General features: G+C 39.9%; 1 protein-coding gene across 8 annotated transcripts in view; it reads left to right on the top strand.

The window, feature by feature from the left end:
* The window catches only part of ERCC6L2 (ERCC excision repair 6 like 2), a 121,035-nt gene that overhangs the window by 34,890 nt on the left and 63,971 nt on the right, over positions 1–22,174 (top strand). For 7 of the 8 annotated variants that reach the window (XM_043514303.1, XM_043514301.1, XM_038401960.2 and 4 more), the window contains 4 exons: positions 108–221; positions 2,342–2,461; positions 20,016–20,087; positions 21,655–21,800. In XM_043514303.1, coding sequence (XP_043370238.1) covers positions 108–221; positions 2,342–2,461; positions 20,016–20,087; positions 21,655–21,800 — 452 coding nt within the window. The remainder of the gene's footprint in view (positions 1–107; positions 222–2,341; positions 2,462–20,015; positions 20,088–21,654; positions 21,801–22,174) is intronic. The other variant, XM_043514304.1, reaches the window with a different exon arrangement.

The following is a 22,174-nucleotide window of genomic DNA, read 5'->3' as shown; positions in this document are numbered from 1 at the left end:
GCCAATAAATGTGGTTAGAATATCTATAATTGTAGGATATTTATATTTTTCTAGGTTGTTTGTACTTTTAGGAAGAATTATTGCTTTTTTTTGTTTTGTTTCTACAGACAAATGCCCATGGTGAAACAACGAGGGCACTGTATTTCAGTTACCTGACAATCCTTCGGAAGGTTGCTAATCATGCTGCTCTACTACAGACAGAGAACACCAGCAAACATCAGGTTGGTTTAGGTCCGCCTGAAGAGCAAAGTTGTGAAACAAAGGGAGAAACTTTTTAGTGAAAAGGTCTTATTGTAGCAGCTAGCTATAATTGTGACAGCCACTTCTTTTCAACTTTATTTACTCTCATCTTTTTGTCTAGCTAGCAGGAATTGAAGTATTTTGGTTAGTGCTTGGTGTCTGATCATGCTCCCATAAAATCGAATGGCAAAACTCCCATTGACTTTTATAGTGCAGGAACAACCCTTATTCAGTAGTTTTCATTTAGTCGTGAGTAATTTTTTAAAAATTGAATTCTGGTGATATTGGGGGAACAGTAGATAAGTAGACATTTTAGTGTTCAAATAATGTCAGAGGCAACTACTTGTAACATATTTGTTTATCAAAAGAATTTCTCCAGGGTTGGCTTCTTTGTAAAAATAGAAAATGTTTTAGGGCATTGCTTTCCGAAAGAATTGTTCTTTTGAGAGAGCTGAATTGCTTTGAACAGCACAAGAAGAAATACTTTTATCAAAGTCGGGGCAAGGAGAAGACAGTGTCAGCTTGAATTGTTAGAATAGCAAGGGGGAATTTGTGAATCTAAACTGATTTTGGCACACTGATATTTTCTTGGAATTCACTTTACTTCTTTCCTCAAGTGAAGACAGAGGCAGCATAGAAACTTTTTTTTTTTTTAAAGAGTTGCAATATACCTCTAAGACCGCAAATGAGTAAAAAAGAAAGGGGATGTTATCACCTTCATTTAGAGGCCTCAAGGGGTAAAAGTGCAGAATTCCTGGCTTAATCTAGCAATTTGCCTCCTCAAGAAGGCAGTCCCTCTTTGAAAAGTGTTACACCTCGCTGTCCAGGACTTATACCTATCACCATAGTAAGTGCCTAAATGTCACTTTAAATATTGTTTCTGTCTGGCGTGCTTTGGAAGAATAGTAGTGTTTTTGTTACAGCAAAAAATTAAGAGTTCAAATGGTTTATGGAAATTACAGTATGCTGCAGTGCTTGAAATAGTTACTGGTATGATATAGTAGGCTAGAATTGCTGTATTATTTAATGGTGAATTCATTTCCAATGATTATTTATCGTATGTGTACCAGTTGATACCTGTCTGATTACATCTGTACACAAAAGACTGATTTAAAATGTTGACAATTAGTGCCAGTAAGCAAACCGGAAAATCAAAGATAGTAGGAAGCTTGGGTTCTAGTTCCATCAGTCAGTATTTTTGAGCCTGGCCCTGCAAGCTACCTAGCACCCTCACTCCCATTGAACTCAGTATCTCAGGATCAGTCTTAATGCTCTATTGTCATCTCCTCCATTCCTGCCCGTTGATGCTTTTTTTTTTTTTTTTTATTTCATGAAATTGACCTCCCAGTCTGTTTGCCCTCTCCTTACTGATATTGTTCCTTAGGAATCAAGTTTTCTTTGGAGCCAGCAAGAAGTGAAGTTATACTTGTAGTAATACTGATTTAAAAACCTTTCTTAATCTTCCCTCTGTATTTCTCTGTGTCTTTTTGTCTGTCCTCCAGATTGTAAATTCTTTGGGACAGAATATTTGTGTTTTGACCAGCTCCAGCTTTGTTTGTACTAAACAAATAATAAAGTCTAAAAAGAAAGTGGGGGGATGGTTTGCGAGCCAGTCTGCTGCCATATCTTCCATTGTGGTACTTGAGATCAGAAAATTAATGATCCTCCTCGTAATCTTGAGAGGTTTGGGAACTTCTCCATTAGGGAATGAAAATTTTGCAATGCTCTCTTTAGTATATGCCGAAGTCCACCAAAGGTATTTTTCCAAGTGAGGCAATGCACTTTTATTTTCCTTAATATGGGAGAGAGGACTATCTTGTGTTTTGGGCAGACTCTAGTTACTAGAATTCTCATATTTAACCATGTAGCTTCTTATCCTTTAAGCTAAAACCTCAACTTTTTTCTTATTCTTGTCAGATGCTTTTGTACTGAGCACTTTTATAAATTTACTACTAATTCCAGCATCATCAAGAATGTGCTCTTTTAGCCTATTTCACTCTTTCACAGATTAATGGTGGACCAAACTATCTCTAATACTGAACTCCATTTTTCTTGTTTGTGGTGATTAAATTTTCTGCCCCCCCCCTTTTTTTTTTAACAGGAAGAACATATCAAAAGGGTATGCAACCAGGTATTTTCCAAGTTTCCAGATTTTGTACAGCTGAGCAAAGATGCAGCCTTTGAAACAATTTCTGATCCAAAGTACAGTGGGAAAATGAAGGTAAACATATTTGGAAAAAACAGTGTTACGTAATTTTGGAGATTGTAATATAGATGTATTGGAAAATCTGCATCTACCATTTATCTAACCACTTTATAACTAATCCTTGTACCTGGATCATGAAAGTTACAGATATAAAAGACCTAGATCACCATACTATTCCCTGGCAATGAAGGGTTATTCCTGATTAAAACATTTTCTAGTGCTTTGTCCATTCTAGTTTTTTGCAATGGTGCATCCAGTACTTCTCTTGAAAGACTCTGAGGTCAGGAACTTCTCTGCACCCCAATAGCAGTCTAAATTTTTACTTTTCATTCTATTACTCATAACTATAGTTGCTAGTTATATCTTCATAAATAATGTCACCACTTCTAGTGTTCAGTCTTTAAATATAATGGATTTATATCCATTTAGGTCTCCTGCCTGTTGCCTTCTCTTACCCTAGCTATACATATTTAGTTCTTAAGACATTTCCTCATCAGTCAATTTTTCTAGTTTCCTGGTTGCTTGAGTTACTCTTTTTTGGAATCTTTCTGAAAATGTATTGCCCAGAACTGAATTGATGTCTTATCAAACTGGAGTCACATAGAGAAGGACCACTACCACCCTCTCCTTGATGCACTTGCCTGTGCAATCCATAAATGCATTGGCCTTTTTGCAGCTATATATAGTGCAAAGTCGTATTAAATTTGTTTTAACTATCATCCTTAGTTCTCTTCAGCATTACTGCTTCCCAGGGTTCTCCTTTTGTTTGAGCATCATTGTTTTCAGATTTTTTTTTTCCAGATCGTTGTTCCAGATCTAAGTTGAATCTCATTTTGTTTTCTATACGTTTCTAATTTCTCTGAGCTTGTTGGGGTTCCCATCTCCTTTCATTTTAATATCAACTCTGGAGTTCTTTAGCATACTGATTAATACCTCTTTCAGATGATTTAAATCAACACTGATCCTGAGGGTACCCTCTAAGTATATCTTCCTGACCTGATAATTGTAATTTATTACCTTTGTTTTTCTTCAGGTAGTGTCACTATGGGTGCTCTGTTTTGGGGGTGGGGATGCCTTGTGCATTTGGAGATTTTAGGTTTCAGTGCCTGTTTGACCTGCGCATATGCTCTGCTCAGCCTTGTGCTCTTTACCATGGGTATATACAGCTGTGTGGGCAAACTGCCCTCAGTTTCTTCTCAATGATTTTGCCTGAGATGGAGCATCAGGTGTGTCTGAGTTGAGCTTTCCTCCACTGTAGTTTCTCTCCCACTATGGTTTCACTTAGCTTAGTTAGTTGTAGTAGTGGTAGTTAATAACAGTTAAAAGTAGTAAGGACCATTGTCCTTTCAGGTTTTTTCTTATGTGGGGAACTTTAGATTTCTAGAAGGGTATGCCTTCTCAATGATTTTGCCTGAGATGGAGCATCAGGTGTGTCTGAGTTGAGCTTTCCTCCACTGTAGTTTCTCTCCCACTATGGTTTCACTTAGCTTAGTTAGTTGTAGTAGTGGTAGTTAATAATAGTTAAAAGTAGTAAGGACCATTGTCCTTTCAGGTTTTTTCTTATGTGGGGAACTTTAGATTTCTAGAAGGGTATGCCTGTCTCTCCTGGCATGAAAGGCAACATTTAAAACTGTGAGTCTATATTAGTGAGCTATGGGGTCATTCCCAGTGCATCCATTTGCATGCTTTGGAGAGTCTCACTTTTGGGGGAAGTGTAATTTTTGTCTGGTGTTAAAATCAGGAACCAGAAAGAACTGGGAGATTAAATTGCATCTCCTCATGATGAACAGCTCCCTCCATTTGGCTTCTTACCCAAGCCACGGTGACACCCCTGCCCTGCCATACACCTGTCTGAGCAAATAGAGCTCTTAAACCATTTCCACAAAACTCTCCCATAGCACTTCTATGAGGAAAACTCAAATACTCTCAAAAAGTCATTAGAGAACAGAGCTCGGTTCCCAGGTAGGGAAACTATGTCAAAGAAACCATGGTCGCAGATGGAGGCTGCTACTTTGGTATCTCTCCTCCCTCTCCCCTCCTCCAGTTCCTGACTCAGTACCCACAAAGCTGCAGGTCCTCAGGTACTGTAAGCAGCACTAACCCCAAAGAATGTAAGGGTTCCAGCTCCAGAAGTTCATTAACATTGTCAGGGGATCGAGGCAATAAGGAGAAGAAGATTACCTCTTCTAAGTCAGTACCAATAGAATAAGCCAGGCTCTCGGTACCTACCATTGCAGCACTGCAGAAGATCAGTGTGTCATTTTGTGGACACACCTTGGAGCACATAAAGCCTGCAGTACTGTCCAGTTCCTCTGCCACAGTCATGGCTGCCACCTCGGTCAGTACCACAGGAGTTAAATTTTCATGAGATGTCACAGTGAGAGATGGCTAACACCCCTTTGACAGAGACCTCTGTGTCTCCAGATATTCACCTAGTACTGATGGCATCACCATCTTTTTCTACCAGTGCTCCACTTCTACAAAGTAATGTTGAGGATGATGGTAATGGGGATTTCTAATGACTTATAGATTCATAGATACTAAGGTCAGAAGGGACCATTCTGATCATCTAGTCCGACCACCTGCACAGCGCAGGCCACAGAATCTCACCCACCCACTCCTATGAAAAACCTCACCCATGTCTGAGCTATTGAAGTCCTTAAATCATGGTTCAAAGACTTCAAGGAGCAGAGAAGCCTCCCTCCAGTCAACCATGCCCCATGCTACAGAGGAAGGCAAAAAACCTCCAGGGCCTCTCCAATCTGCCCTGGAGGAAAATTCCTTCCCGACCCCAAATATGGCAATCAGCTAAACCCTGAGCATATGGGCAAGATTCACCAGCCAGATACCCAGGAAAGAATTTTCTATAGTAACTCAGATCCCATCCATCTAATATCCCATCTCAGGGGATTTGGCCTATTTACCCTGAATATTTAAAGATCAGTTACTTACCAAAATCCCATTATCCCATCATACCATCTCCTCCATAAACTTATCGAGTAGAATCTTAAAAACAAATAGATCTTTTGCCTCCACTGCTTCCCTTGGAAGATTATTCCAAAACTTCACTCCTCTGATGGTTAAAAACCTTCGTCTGATTTCAAGTCTAAACTTCCTGGTGGCCAGTTTATACCCATTTGTTCTTGTGTCCACATTGGTGCTGAGCTTAAATAATTCCTCTCCCACTCCTATATTTATCCCTCTGATATATTTATAGAGAGCAATCATATCTCCCCTCAACCTTCTTTTAGTTAGGCTAAACAAGCCAAGCTCCTTAAGTCTCCTTTCATAAGACAAGTTTTCCATTCCTCGGATCATCCTAGTAGCCCTTCTCTGTACCTGCTCCAGTTTGAATTCATCCTTTTTAAACATGGGAGACCAGAACTGCACACAGTATTCTAGGTGAGGTCTCACCAGTGCCTTGTATAACGGTACTAAAACCTCCTTATCCCTACTGGAAATGCTTCTCCTGATGCATCCCAAAACCGCATTAGCTTTTTTCACAGCCATATCACATTGGCAGCTCATAGTCATCCTATGATCAACCAATACTCCAAGGTCCTTCTCCTCTTCCGTTACTTCTAATTGATGCGTCCCCAACTTATAACTAAAATTCTTGTTATTAATCCCTAAATGCATAACCTTACACTTCTCACTATTAAATTTCATCCTATTACTACTACTCCAGTTTACAAGGTCATCCAGATCCTCCTGTATAATATCCCGATCCTTCTCCGAATTGGCAATACCTCCTAGCTTTGTATCATCTGCAAACTTTATTAGCATACTCCCACTTTTTGTGCCAAGGTCAGTAATAAAAAGATTAAATAAGATTGGTCCCAAAACCGATCCCTGAGGAACTCCACTGGTAACCTCCCTCCAACTTGACAGTTCGCCTTTCAGTAGGACCCGTTGCAGTCTCCCCTTTAACCAATTCCTTATCCACCTTTTGATGTTCATATTGATCCCCATCTTCTCCAATTTAACTAATAATTCCCCATGTGGCATGGTATCAAATGCCTTACTGAAATCTAGGTAAATTAGATCCACTGCATTTCCTTTATCTAAAAAATCTGTTACTTTTTCAAAAAAGGAGATTAGGTTGGTTTGGCACGATCTACCTTTTGTAAAACCATGTTGTATTTTGTCCCATTTACCATTGACTTCAATGTCCTTAACTAATTTCTCCTTCAAAATTTTTTCCAGGACCTTGCATACTACAGATGTCAAACTAACTGGCCTGTAGTTACCCGGATCACTTTTTTTTCCTTTCTTAAAAATAGGAACTATATTAGCAATTCTCCAATCATTCTGTACTATTCTTGAGTTTACAGATTCATTAAAAATTCTTGCTAATGGGCTTGCAATTTCAGGTGCCAATTCCTTTAATATTCTTGGATGAAGATTATCTGGGCCCTCCGATTTAGTCCCATTAAGCTGTTTCAGTTTCGCTTCTACCTCTGATATGGTAATATCTACCTCTATATCCTCCTTCCCATTTGTCATGCTACCATTATCCCCAAGATCCACTTTAGCCTTATTAAAGACTGAGGCAAAGTATTTGTTTAGATATTGGGCCATGCCTAGATTATCTTTAACCTCCACTCCATCCTCAGTGTTAAGCGGCCCCACTTCTTCCTTCTTAGTTTTCTTCTTATTTATATGGCTATAGAACCTTTTACTATTGGTTTTAATTCCCTTTGGAAGGTCCAACTCTACTCGACTTTTAGCCTGTCTCACTTTATCCCTACATGTTCTGACCTCAATTAGGTAGCTTTCCTTGCTGATCCCTCCCATCTTCCACTCCCTGTATGCTTTCTGCTTCTTCTTAATCACCTCTCTAAGATGCTTGCTCATCCAGCTTGGTCTACAACTCCTTCCTATGAATTTTTTCCCCTTTCTTGGGATACAGGCTTGCGATAGCTTCTGCAGTTTTGATTTAAAGTAATCCCAGGCCTCCTCTACCTTTAGATCCATAAGTTCTTCAGTCCAATCCACTTCCCTAACTAATTTCCTTAATTTTTGAAAGTCAGCCCTTTTGAAATCAAAAACCCTAGTTGCAGATTTATTTTTGTTAATCCTTCCATTTAGTTTGAACTGAATTAGCTCATGATCACTTGAGCCAAGATTGTCCCCTACAACCATTTCTTCTATGAGGTCCTCGTTACTCACCAAAATTAAATCTAAAATGGCATCCCCTCTAGTCGGTTCAGCAACTACTTGATGAAGGAATCTATCAGCTATCGCATCTAGGAAAATCTGAGCCCTATTATTATTACTAGCACTGGTCCTCCAGTCTATATCTGGGAAGTTAAAGTCTCCCATGATCACACAGTTTCCATTAGTATTTACTTGATTAAAGACATTAAAAAGGGCTCTATCCATATCCAAATTAGATCCCGGAGGTCTATAGCACACCCCAAGCACTATCGTAGGAGAGGCTTTACTAGTTTTCTTCCCCAATGTAATTTTTGCCCAGACGGACTCTGTCTTATCCATTGCATCGCTTCTTATTTCTTTACATTCTACTTCATCATTGATATACAATGCTACTCCACCCCCTTTACCTTTGTTTCTGTCTTTCCTAAAGAGCACATACCCTTCAATACCTGTAGTCCAGTCATGACTACTATTCCACCATGTTTCTGTTATCCCTATAATATCTGGTTTCACTTCCTGCACCAGTAGCTCTAGTTCCTCCATTTTGTTACCTAGACTCCTCGCATTGGTGTATAAACATCTTAATTTTTGCTGTTTGGCCTCGCTCACATTTTGTACCCTATTAGGCACAGTCATTCTACAGCCAGTATAACCTATTAGACTAGTATCCACACCGCCCTCGCTCCTTATATACATTCTCCTACCCATGGCTGTATCCTTTCTTACTTCATCTTCTTCCCTCTCAGTGCTAAAATCTGGCGTGGAGATTTTCTGGACATCTCCCATCCATCTCCCCCCAATTCCTAGTTTAAAGCTCTCTTTATCAGTTGTGCCAGCCTCGATCCTAGAAGTCTATTTCCTTCCCTACTCAGATGAAGTCCATCCCGAGAGAACTGACCTCTGTCCGTGAATGCCTCCCAGTGGCCATACATCCCAAAGCCCTCCTTATAGCACCACTGCCTAAGCCATCTGTTGACGGTCATAATCTTGTCAGACCTTTGTTGCCCTTCTCTAGGAACAGGAAGGATCCCGCTAAAGATCACCTGAGCCTCAATTTCCTTAAGCGTCTTCCCCAGCCTAGCATAGTCTCCCTTGATACTTTCCAGCGAGAATCTGGCTGTATCATTTGTTCCCACATGAAGGATAATTAGGGGATTCTTTCCCGCTCCCTTGAGGATCCTTTTCAACCTCAGGTCTACATCCCGTATCTTAGCACCCGGAAGACAGCACACCCTTCTATTCTCAGGATCAGCTCTAGTTACAGGCCTGTCTATTCTTCTCAATAAAGAGTCCCCGATCACATAGACCTGCCTTTTCCTGGTGACAGTGCTATTCTCCAGTCTCTCCCCTGTTCCCTCTGGCTGCAAGTTCTTTCCATTCCTATTTTCCCTTACAATCTTCTTCAACCCATCCTGTATCCTCCTGGGGCTCATATTTGGTGTAGTCTCCCTTGACTCTTCCGCTTTTCCTATAGGACTAGCCTCTCTTCTCTTCTTCCTTACCCTTCCACCTTCAACAAGTACCTGCTGAGCCCCTTCTTCATTTTCCAACTCTGCAAACCTGTTCCTAAGCTCTATTTCTCCTTCACTAGCCCGTCTTTTTCTCTGCCTGGTTCTTTGAGTCACATGTTTCCACTGACCACTTTCCTCATCCAGTCTCTCCTCAAAATTCCCCAGCCCTGCTTCCATCTGTGAGTCTGAGCTTTTCCCTTCAGATACCTCACATCTTTTCTCCATCATCTGCTCAAACCCCTTCCTAAACTCAACGAGACTTTCCACCTGCATCTCCAAACCTCGGATCTTTTCCTCCATCAGCTCTATCAGACGACATTTCATGCAGAAAAAACTCTTACCGGTTCCCCCCTCCAGGATCATGTACATACCACAGCTTCCACATCCAGTCATCCTCAATGTGTCTTCCACTACAGGAGTCACTCCCACAGCTGCCTCTGTATCTGTCATCTACTTCCTACCTAAATCCTGTTAATCTGGGAAACATAAGCCACACCAAAAAGACCACCCCCCCCCAGCAAAAGCAAACCCCAAACAAGCACCACAATCCAAACTCCCCTTTCGAACTCCCACTCAAACTCCCCTGTTTACAGCTCTGTTTGCTAGCTCCTGTGTCGCTGCAGCTGTCTGTGCCACTGCCTGGCTGGCTGGCTGGCTACCTTTATAGGGCCCCTAGTCAGAAGCCCCACCCCCTAAGCAGGGCTCAGCTGCTCTCCCAGCACAAACCCGTACACACACACACACACACACACACACACAAACAAATACTAAAAATACAAAACCAAGTACAACTACCTTCTCCTCCAACAGAACTCCCACTCAAACTCCCCTGTTTGCTAGCTCCTGTGCCGCTGCAGCTGTCTGTGCCGCTGACTTCTCAAATGTTGCTTCAGGGCTCTACTCCTCACTATCAGACAAATATTTTTCTGGGGACTTCTAGGAAGATGGAACCTATTTGAGAAAGACACCCTCAAACTCCATCCTGATGGCACTCATGGGTGCCCCCACCTATTCCATATGGACTCCCTCAATGGCTGTATTGGACCCATGAACAGCATACCGCCAACAATTCTCTAGGACCCCTAGCATCACTCATTGCTCACAGAAGTAGAAAATTCCTCCCCATCCCCGCATTCCTCTCCCTCTAGAAGGCCTGACCCTAAGAAGAGACTTCGGCGGAGCAGGACATGAGAACAAACAGAGATCACCCTGCTAACCAATATCTCTTTTTCATCCCCAGATGAAGCAATCATGCCTCCTCCACCATCCCTAGCTGATGACTTTCAGACAGTTCCAGGACCTCCATTAAAAGCATAGCAGACCCATTACAAATACCACTTGAGGAGATTAAGGCATCACAACATAAACTGCTAGATATTCTACATACAACGTCATCTACCCAAATTGTACTACCTATTAATGAGGCTCTGCTGGATCCTGCAAGAAGTAATCTGGTATAACCCAGTGACAATTCTACCCACCTGTAAAAGGGCCGATAAGAAATTTTATGTCCAATCTAAAGATTCAGAATTTCTATTTCCTCATCTCTCTCCCAACTCCTCCCTAGTTATTGAGGCTATAAATGAACGTGGAAGGCAGCACTGTGTTAAATCAATGCCATACGGCAAAGATCAGAAATGTCTTGTTTTATTTTGTTGCACATCATATTCATCTGTGACCCTGCAGTTTAGGATCACCAACTATTGAAATATAATCACAGTTACTACTCAATTCATTTGTTGAGCATTTACCGCCAGGGCAGAGGAACCAGTTTCAGGCAGTCCATTACAAAGGGTCAATTTCTTGCCAGAATATCTCTGAAGGCCTCTCTGGATGCCCCTGAAACAGCTGCTTGCTCTGTTTCTACAGTGGGTGCCATGAGAAAAGCCTCCTGGCTTCAACTCTCAAGATTTCCAAGAGAGGTCCAGAATACAGTTGAGGACCTTCCCGTCAACAGATTAAAATTGTTTGTGAAAAATACCATCAAGTCTCTACATACTTTAAAAGATTCCAGTATTCTGCTTTCTCTAGGAATTTACACAACTGCTCATAAATGGACAGTTAGTAAGTCTCAGACAAAGCAGAAATCTTGTCCTGTCTCCTGCTTCTAGAGCCTTTATGAATTCCAACGAATGAGGCAGATGTTCCAGAAGAAGAGTCTGTCTGCTGTACAGGCATCGATCTCTCAACTTTCATCGAAACATCAATTTTGATGGAGTAGTCAATGTTCTGAGTTTTCTCCCTTACTCCTTACCAGATGCAATGGTTCATGTGCCTTCGCTGCTTTGGGAACTGCCTTCCTCACTCCAGACAAGCTTTTGAGCATATTGCTATGGGTAAGTGGGTTTTGGAGATCATATCATCAGGATGCTTCATCTGCTTTACTTCTCTCCCTCCTCCCTCCAATTCCCTCTGTCCCTCTTCAGGCATTTTCCCTCTCACAAGCATCTTCTAGAACAGAAAATAGACTTCTTCCTGAACGTAGGTACTATTGAACTAGTTCTTGTGCAACACACAGGAAGGTGTTTTATTCCAGGTACTTACTGGTTTCAGAAAAGAACAGTGGATAGAGACCCATTCTAGATCTAAGGCTCCTAAACAGGCTTATAAAGATACAGCAATTCAAAATGGTAACACTTGCAGCAATAATATCATCACTGGACCCAGCGAATTGGTTCTCTGCTCTTGACCTACAAGATGCATATTTCCATCTAGCAGTTCACCCTTCCCACAGAAATTTCCTATGTTTCACTCTGTGTCAAAACTACTTTCAACACAGACTGCTTCTGTTTGGTCTGTCTTCTGCTCACAGAGTGTTTTTGATGGTTCTGTCAGTGATAGCAGCTTACCTTCCCAGAAAAGAAATCCTTATGTTCCCATATCTCGACAATTGGCAGTAAAAGGGATGCTCCTAAAGTGAGACCTCGTTCTGACCTTCTGAGTGGCCATTGTTACTTCGATGTCCCTCTTGCCCTGGTGCAAAGATTGGAGTGTATAGAAGCTTATCTTGATGCAGTAGCGGCCAAACCCTACCTTCCTACTCACAGGTTTACAACCCTATCGAATTTAGTCGCTACTGTCCAAATCAATTCCCAGGCATCAGTCAAAAACTGTCTCCAATTATTGGGACATATGGTAGGTGTTACTTTTGTAATAAGCCACATGAGGTTGCAGATGCACTGCCTTTAGGGGTGGCTTGTTTATTCACCAAGCAAACACAGCTTGAACAAACTACTCTCGGTTCCTTCTGTCATGAAGAAGTCCATCAAGTGGTGAAAAGACCCTCACAGTATTTGAACAGAAGTCCCCTTTGCTCAATGTCTTTAATGCTGATAATAACAGATGCATCCCAGTTGGGATGGGGGGGCACATCTCAACACTCACGCAACTCAGGACAGGTGGTCATCTCGGAAGACTACTCTACACATCAACTTCCTGGAACTTAGAGCAGTCAGGAATGCCTGTCTCTATTTTATGCCATTGATCGGAGCAAATATATGAAAATAGTGACTGACAATATAGCATGCATATTTTATATCAACAGTCAAAGGGGAGTGAGATCACCCTTCTTCTGTGCTGAAGCAGTCAAGACTCTGGAATTGGTGCATACAAAATCTCAGCAGCTTACTTTCCAGGCATTCGGAACATCACGGCAGATGCCCTCCGCAGAGACCTCTCTCAGAATCACGAATGGGAGGTAGATCCCATTGTACGCCATCACATATTTAAGTGTTGGGGCATCTTGCAGATAGATCTGTTCATCATGGCCAGAAACAGGAAGTGCTTCCAGTTCTGCTTGAGAGGAGGACTGGGCCGCAATTTCTTGGGAAATGCCTTTTTCCTTCATTGGATGTTGGATTTGTATGTGTTTCCTCCAATGCCTCTAATATCCAAGATGTTGATCAAGATAAGGAAGGACAAGGCCAGAGTTATTGTGGTGGTTCTGACCAAAACAGATATGGTTTCCTTACCTCATCCAATGGCTGCTTGTCAACCAATCACCCTTCAGACCATCCCTCATCTTCTGTCTGAGGTTGCTGGTCAAGTTCTTCACCCCAACCTTAGGGTTCTTCAGCTCAAAGCATGGCTGATCGATGGTTAACGGGACTAGAAACAGCCTGTTCTGAGGAAGTAAGAAGAGTATTTGGTATGTAGTAGAAAGCAGTGTACCCATAATGCTTACAGACAGAAGAGGATGAGATTCAGCCAGTGGTGTGACCTTTTACCTGTGTCATTTTCAGGCTGATATACTAGTTTGTATCCTGGAACTGGTGAAGATAGGTTTGTCTTTGAGTTCCATTAGGATACATTTGGCAGCCATTATGGCTTTTCATTTCCCAGTGGAGGGCTTTTTGGTGTTTGCACATCTGATGATGGTGAGGTTTCTCAAGGGGTTGGGGAATCTCTTTTACAAGTAAAAAATCCTGCTCTGGTTTGGGACCTCAACTTGGTGCTTAGCTGCCTTATGGGACATCCCTTTGAGCCAACAGTGACCTCTTCTCTACTGATACATCTATGAAAACGGCTTCATGGTAGCCATTACTTATTTTGAAGACCTGGGGAGATAGGGGCTCTGATGGTGGTATATCCCCCCTTCACATTATTCTTGGGGACAAGGCCACATTGTGACCACAAGCTAAATTCTTACTGAAGGTATTGTTTGACTTCCACATTTGCCAGTCTGTTCCTCTTGTAGTTTTTTCCCCTAAACCACACCTGAATAATAAGGATATGGTAATACATACGCTCACATGGGCATTAGCCTTTTACTTGGACAGGACTTCCCGGTTGTTTGTGTCTACTGCGGATAGATCTAAGGGATATCCAGTTTCCAAACAAAAATTCTCTAGATGGATTTCAGGCTGCATTACCTTTTTGTTATCAGTCTAATGGTCTCAAACCTCCTTCTAGAGTACTAATCCATTCAATGAGATCTCTTTCTGCTTCAGTAGCCTTTCTTACGAATGTTTCCATTGCTGAGATCTGTGGAACTTCAACTTTGGCCTCCGTGCACACCTTTTCTGAACATTATGCAGTAATTCATGACTCAGCTTCTGATGCTGTTTGGCTCTACTCTACTGTCTTCGATCTTGGATCCAACTCAGAAGCCCCCCCACTCCTTAGAGTGTGCTGCTCAGTTCTAGCTGTAGTGGAGCACCCATAGGAATAGTACTCAAAGAAGGAGAGGTTATTCTGCGTGTGCATTAACTGTAGTTCTTCGAGATGTGTGTCCTGATGGATGCTCCATCACCTTCCTTTCTGCTTCGGAGTTCTCTGCTATGGAGTTATGTGATGGAGAAGAAACTGAGGGTGGTTTGCCTGTGCAGTTCTGTGTGGCCGGAGCAGAGCATGAGGCAGAGTAGAGTTCGTGTGCAGCTGAATGGGCACTGTTAACTAAGATCTCTGATCAGAGGCACATGGGGTGCATGTGTACTTCAAGTGGAGCATCCGTAGCAAGACACATCCCGAAAAACGAGTTACTTCACAGGATGAGTATCCTCTCCTTTTACAGTCTTTTAGCTAATTTTCAATTCACATTAGTTTGCCTACATAGATGTGCAGTAGCATAGTAGAACAGTGTGTCCTGAACAGCACTCATTCTAAAACTTTAGGTTTAAATGTTCAGATGAAATGGAAAGTAGCTTGAAAGAAATCATTATTATATTTTGAATACTATACATAGGATTTATGTAGATTTGTTTGAGGTATTCAGTAAAGGTGCTGGGCAAAAACTAATTCACTCCTTGGCATAAATATTAAGGAAGTCTTTTCTTGCGCTGAGTGTTAATGGAAGAATGGATCCTTGTGAATTAGGTAGCATTCAGAATCCTGGGAGTCATGAACTGTGGTTCTAATAAATATTGGGCTTTTCTGTTATCTATGGAGGTAGATGTGTAGTGGGTGTAGCTGCTTTTCTCAAGTATGGCTGTGAACCAATGTGATCTACTATAAATGTTTGCTTTTAAGAGTGTCAAAATGAGATGAGGTAATTTTTGCTGTTGCTGAGCTGTCTAACTCTTTTTTGCTCTTTTTAAAGCAGGTTTTTCTCCTGTAATTTTTCTAGAATGTCAGTTTGGCTTGGCAAAAGAAGTGGCTAGTCTCAAGCTTTCAAGATAGGATAGTACTGTATATTACTGTATAGTAGAGGGATTGAGGGAAGTGTGCCACACTTTAGTGCTCCTAGCAATATTAATGATAAATGATATTAATGATAAAACAATGCAATGACAATAGTCTGGAATGCTAATTCTGGAAGAGAACGATTAATAGCAGGGAACAGAACATGCTGCAAGTAGATCCTGTATAATATTCCCCTCACAATTCTGCACACCTGTTTTGTAACATTTTAGTCCTGAACTTCTGTTTAGCGGAGGCTCCTAGTTATGCCAAAATCTGGAGACGGGGATGATATAATGGAATTTATTTTCACTTATGAACAAATTCAGGATTTGAAGCCAGATTTACAGAAGGAAGAGGCTAGAGCATAACCACATTGTGTTTTCAAGCCCCCTAATTCCCATTTTTAATATGATAATCTGAGCATCTCAAATGATTGCTAACCTTTTCCCTGAAATAGCTTTATATTGTGGATGAATATTTTGTCACTATAAATTTTGAGCAATATTTGAAAAGAAAGTATTAATATAATAGCCAATTAAATATAGGTGGTTAGATTATGCAGTGGATTTGTGTATTAGCTTTCAAGTGTGGAATTTAATTCACACTCACTTAGGATGCAAATAAAAAATTATTCTGTTCTCATTCTAATCTCTGATATTTCAATCTGACCACATTGTAACATTGTCAAACCTCCATTTATCATACTAGGTGGAATTGAGTTGCATTGTGATAAGTGTGTGTGTGTGTGTTTGAGTAAGTGTACATAAGCCATCTTTTTAGATGGTCCATTCCTGAAAGTCCCTTACTTTCTTGAGTAACAAATCCACTTGCACACATAGTAGAAGGGAAAGATCATTCCATAAAAATAGTATTTTCAATAAATAATCTTTAGTTTATTTGACTTTCTCATTCCTGTTTTTCTCCACTAATGCATCATAACAATAGAAAACCCATTTCAGTGAGAGTCTTATTGCTTATTTACCTGTGAATTGTATCTTGATTGGACCACAAGGCATTTATATATTTAGAAACTGAGTTTAAAAAGTGAAGATCAAATAATAAATGAATTTTTAGCACAAGCTATGTTAGTCTTCAGTTTGGAGTCCATACAGTATGAGAAATTTAGGTTTCAATTAATGCAGCCTGCAATATTGTGTGTACCCTTGATTTCATTAATGTGAGTAAAAATGTAAAGAAAGGAGAATTAATTTTTTTAAAAATATATTGGAATCGTGACATGCTCTGCCTCTCTTCAATTTCAGTAGGAAAACTACTTTTTTTTCAAAGTACCAAGAACACTGCATAATATAAAAGACTGAGATCGGGACAAGATGTCTAATTAAAGATTTATAGGTTGGAAAGGACTTGAAAGATTTTTATTTTGGCTACTAAGAAACTTCAAGCCTTCGATGAAAATTAGATTTGCTTTCTAATCCCCTTCAAACTAAGGAGCAGGGCAGTTCCATTAAAACTATGATTCTTACAGATATTAAAAGTTCTCATAGTATTCTTTTACATTAAAGATCTTAAATTATTAATATTGTAATGAATATGAAATAAAATACATTTAATAAAATGTATAATGTTGGATGAGGAATTTGTGAAACCGAGGACCACAACACTGATTTGAAAGAGAAGTAGCTAGTTTGAAAAGCCATTGTTTCTTTTTGAGTAAACAAAACTGAAGATTTCAAATATTAATAGAGGATCTAATATTCATATAATTAGAATCTCAAAAGACAACACTAGTATACAGGAGTTTTTGACCTTATCATTTATTGCAGAGACGTGATAGTGATGTTGGGTTTGAGTTGGTGATGGCCAGCTGGTGTTGCCAATATCATCAAAGGAAAACAAATAACCAGAATATTTATTGTGAAAATTTAAAAGAAATTTAAGAAGGAATCTTTCTATTCAGAAAGTAGGTAACTATAGAAATCAGACTTCCAAAACAAGCAGATATTCTTGTAAACTCACTTGAATGTGAAGAAGCTCATTAAAAGAAGAGAGTGGAATATATTTTATGGCTAATAACAAGAATGATACCACTATCTGTCTGGCACCTGGTGAAACTTCCATTTATGTTGAAAAAAATGACATTTCTCTGAGAGATGTGGATCAAATATTTCTTCTTTAGAACCTGACTGAAGAAATCCTAATTTTAAGATTACTTTCACAGACAAAAGTCATGAATTCATTACTTTAAGATATAATCAGCTTGAAAAGCTCCTTTGGATCTTTAAATTTAAAGTTTGGGTTTTTTTATGGTTACCCTTGGAAAATAATTCCTTTGCCGAGTGGGAAATCTGCCCTTCACTTTGACTGGTTCTCTAGGTCAGAAAGTTTGAGTGATTTTTTGTCTGTTTTAACTTAGGTTTTTGGCTTCAATTTTTCTTAGTAAAATAAAGCATATTTAATGTGCCCTTTTCTTAAAGTGTATCATAAGGCAATCTGTGGAGTTGGGTCTATAGGGTACAAGCACATTTTGGCAGTAGTCACTTGAAACCTGGTAGTTTTCTTCCCCTCTGGCCATTAGAGGGAAAATAGGAAAAACAGTGATCTTGTGTTAGTTTTTGCTTTGCTTGACTGCTTCATAGAATTTTTCCTTTGTTTTGTTTTACTGCTACTGTATTGGGCAGTTTTGCTAAAACATGCTTTGAAGAGATCCCAGTAGATTACTGTTATTCAGTCCTCCTGGTTGTTTCTGATGCTAATGATCTGACATCACTGCAGAAACCTGCTTAATGACTGTTTTAATTTTAACCCACTTAAACGCGTGGTTGCAATATCTAATCTTAAAAAAGTGTCAGTGGACTGAAACAACTGATTAAATGGAAAATAACATCATCCTATCTTAAAGAGACCTCAGATTTTGTATCACTTCAGGAAATGCATCTCAGTGTAGAACAACATTTCCAAAAGGTGTAATGCCATCCATATCCCAATGGAAGAGGGAGATGGGACTATATATAGAGGATAAAAAAGCTGGGTGGGCCTTAATAACATATGTTGGTCTTGTGCGATTGGTTTTATTTTCAAGAAGTGAGGGTTCAGCTTTCAAACTTGGAAATTCTGCTGTAGAAGATGACGACAAAATTTAATTGACCTGGATTATAGAAATTCACTTTATTATCCTTTCAAGTTTAATATTTTAAATGTTGCTATTTCAGTTCTAAAAATAAAAAACACTTTCAAATGCATCAATACTGTATCTGACTTCATTGCTATAGAGGGTAAGATTGGCATAATTGAAAAATAACATTCGTGTTAAGTTCATTAAGTTAAAAATGTTTGACAGTAATTTTTTAATGCAAGATGCCTTTTTAATGTCTGGTGTACTATATTGTTAAAATAATGGAGACTTCATTGGAGGTTAATCTTTCTGAGAACAGATTAGTTAATCTGTTTTCTATTCTGAATAGGTTCAAGAAATTTTCTGAATGTGTGATCCTGGGTGATAGTTTTTGTCTGTGAACTGAATAATCATAACAAATTAGACCTATACTTCCTGTTCTTCTAGACCTCAAATGTACAGTATTTTCAGATAAATTGTTTTGACAAGGCTGCTTCAAATAATATTGTGAACTTTCTTCTTGATCAGATTATTCTCTCTGATTGTCCCTGTATGTGTTGCATTCTGAAAAGAACTATAAATCTACTATACTGATGGGCTTTTATTATGAGAGAAAAGATATCTGGAGGATCTCTGATCTCTTGGGAAGCCTAAAAAATGCAGAGAGAGGTCACCGTTAATTAAGAATTGGAAGATATTTTATAAATACTTTTTTAAAAATCAGTAATGAAACAAAAATTAACATATCAGTGGGGAAATAAATTTGACCAATGTTACAAAACTTGCAGAAATGTAGCTATTAAAGATTTTCTTGTTTTTTGTAATAGTTTAAGTAGTTATCACCGAATAAAGAAAATAATTTAAATATTTATTGCCCAGTGGGAGAAGGCTCCAGACATGGTGCAGAAAATTCCTTTTCCCCTTTGTGTATTGCTTCTGCATGGTACTCTTGAACTGCCATTGCCAGATGTGGACATGCTTCTTTTGAAAATAACTGTATCACTATTATACGCCAGGCTCTGGATTATTTGCTTCCCTACCAGAAGAACATTGTGTGTGGGCGGATTATTGGCATTTCAAGGTCTGTGCATAGTTTGGGAAGCTGAGGCCTACAGTAAACAAAGCAACAGAAAAAAGGGGGAGCAGGGAGGGGTATACATCTGACTGATTATTTTAAGAAGACAAGTTCCAAAAAGTTTTGAACTCGGAGGTAGTGCAGCAAACTGAATAAGGTTAGCTCTGTTCAGAGTGGATGTATGGATTCATTAATTAAAAACAAAAAACCCAAACCCAAGCTAGAACAGAAGTTAGTCTACAAAGCTGTAAGAAATACTACCTAACTTCTGTTAAAAGGCAACTTGAAAGATACATATAGCTCCTTTAGAACTTAACTTTTGTTAGTGTGATACTTTAAAACTGCCCTTTCAGAATGTGTTCAGAGAATGAGTTTATTAAAAGTGTGCGAGTATGTGTGTATGTGTTTATTTAGAATCTCCTTTTATTGTAGTGACATTTATGATGCTAGGAAACCGTATTAGGCTTGCAAAGCCTCTCATTAGTGCCCGTTTTCCTTAGAAAATAATATGAAATACAGACCAAAACTACAGCTTACTCTTTTTAAAGTTAGAAAATGTAAGTGTGTGTATATATATAAGGTGTACTTGGGATGAAGTCAGTTAATTGCTGCTCTGTGGTTCATTTCCAGGTCCTTCAACAGCTTTTAAATCACTTCAGAAAAAACAAAGATAAAGTTCTTCTCTTCTCCTTTTCCACCAAGGTGAGCTCTATATGACTTGCATAATGACTGACCTCAGCAATAAGTCCTGAGGCATAAAGCACAGGGGACAGCAACAGCTGTCAACCACATTTTCTTTCTCACATGCACTATGGGAAATAGTGTTGATATGGACAATGTGCAGTACTAAAGAAAACATCTTGAAACCTTATGTTATCTCAAGGACAGTGGCAAGGACAAATGTGGTAATCTCCTTTCTTCTTTGGGCTTGTCTTCGCTGGAGTCTTAGCTGGAGTTGTCTCCACTCATTAATAGGGCCTTACCAAATTCACGGTCCATTTTGGTCAATTTCATGGTCAGAGTATTTTTAAAATAATAAATGTCATGATTTCAGCTGTTTAAATCTGAAATTTCACAATGTTGTAATTGTAGGAGTCCTGACCCAAAAATGGTGGGGGGGCCTTCACACCGTTGTTATAGGGGGGCTTGCAGTACTGCTACCCTTAATTATGTGTTGCTGCTGGTGGCGGTGCTGCCTTCAGAGCTGGGCAGCTGGAGAATGGCAGCAGCTGGCCAGGAGCCCAACTCTGAAGGCAGAGCTGGATGCCGAGTCAGTAGCTCCCACTCTCTGGCAACCCAGCTCTGAAGGCAGCAGCGCAAAAGTAAGGGTAGCAAGGTATGGTTTTGCCACCCTTACTTTCCTTCAGAGCTTGACTCCCGGTCACCAGCTGCTGCTCTCCAGCCACCCAGGTCTGAAGGCAGTGCAGAAGTAAGGGTGGTAATACCACGGCCGCCCCCCCCCTCAAATAACCTTGTTATCCCCCTGCAACTCCCTTTTGGCTCAGGACTCCCAGTTTGAGAAACACTGGTCTCCCCTGTGAAATCTGTATAGCAGAGGGTAAAAGCACACAAAAGACCAGATTTCACAGTCCATGATGCATTTTTCATGGCCGTGAATTTGGTAGGGCCCTACTCACTAACCTAGCTCGCGTGCAACGCAACATGTGAGCTACACAGAATATTTGTATTAGCAGTACAGAGTAGTGGAGTCCCCACTGCGTTGGCATCAAGCATCAGCACCACTGAAGCATCAACCCACAGCCTCCAATGGACCAGCTAGCTTGAGAGTAACGCACAACTTAACTTGAGCTAGATGCTTTGGGAGATGTGTTAGTAGCAACACTCAAGTATCCATCAAGCTAACAATGCAGTGAAGCCAAAACCTTAAATGTGGTATTCTTGTTAGTGATTAATGTGCTTTCTGAAATGATGCAAACTATAACTCAGGATTATCTAACTAAATACTTGGCATGCCAGCATAGCATGTAAATGACAGTTGAAGATCTCTGCTTTAATTTTGTATCTCTTGTTGCTTTCAATTAAAAAACCTGTGAAAGATGAAGGTTTTAAATGCCACAGTAGAAAACCAATTGTGTCGTAGAGAATAAGCGGATAAGGATGTTAAATACCAACAGAGAGAGACATTTATATTCTCAAATGGTCTGTGGGCTATTAGAAATGATATTCGGGGTACCTAATCTTTGTGGTTGTTATGGTGCTTATTTTAAAAGATACTAATAATGCCTTATATCCCCATCTTTTTTATCAGTTGCTAGATGTGCTGGAACAATACTGTATGGCATCTGGGCTAGATTACCGAAGACTGGATGGAAATACAAAGTCAGAGGACCGGGTCAGGATAGTGAGAGAGTTCAACAGCATGCAAGATGTTAACATTTGCCTTGTTTCTACAATGTAAGAGAATTTAATTTGTTCTGTGTGTCTGCCTTCAGCTACATATTTAGAGGCTTGTAGTAAAGTTACTGTGCATTAACTTAATTGATCTTGCCTGGTGTTACTTCCTTGAGGAGGAGCAATAGCATTACTGTCAGCTGTTACAAAACTGTGGTGTCAGCTGCATCCATTATGGGTTAAGATTACTACAGTAGAAATGGGTCATAACACTTAATTTTTGTTCTTCACTCTTTCCTGTCGTTTCTGGGATTGTTGAGATTTGAACCTGGCGAGTGATAGTTTTAAATCGCAGGCTAGCCAAAGGCAGTGGGCAACCACAAATTGTTCCTAACAGTCTAGTGCACCGCTGCATTCTTTATTTCTGTTCTACTGTG

This window comes from Dermochelys coriacea, chromosome 5 (genome assembly GCF_009764565.3).
Source record: "Dermochelys coriacea isolate rDerCor1 chromosome 5, rDerCor1.pri.v4, whole genome shotgun sequence".
Classification (NCBI taxonomy): Eukaryota; Metazoa; Chordata; order Testudines; family Dermochelyidae; genus Dermochelys; species Dermochelys coriacea.
Note: the sequence above shows the minus strand (reverse complement) of the source record. Positions and strands in the feature narration are given on the sequence as shown.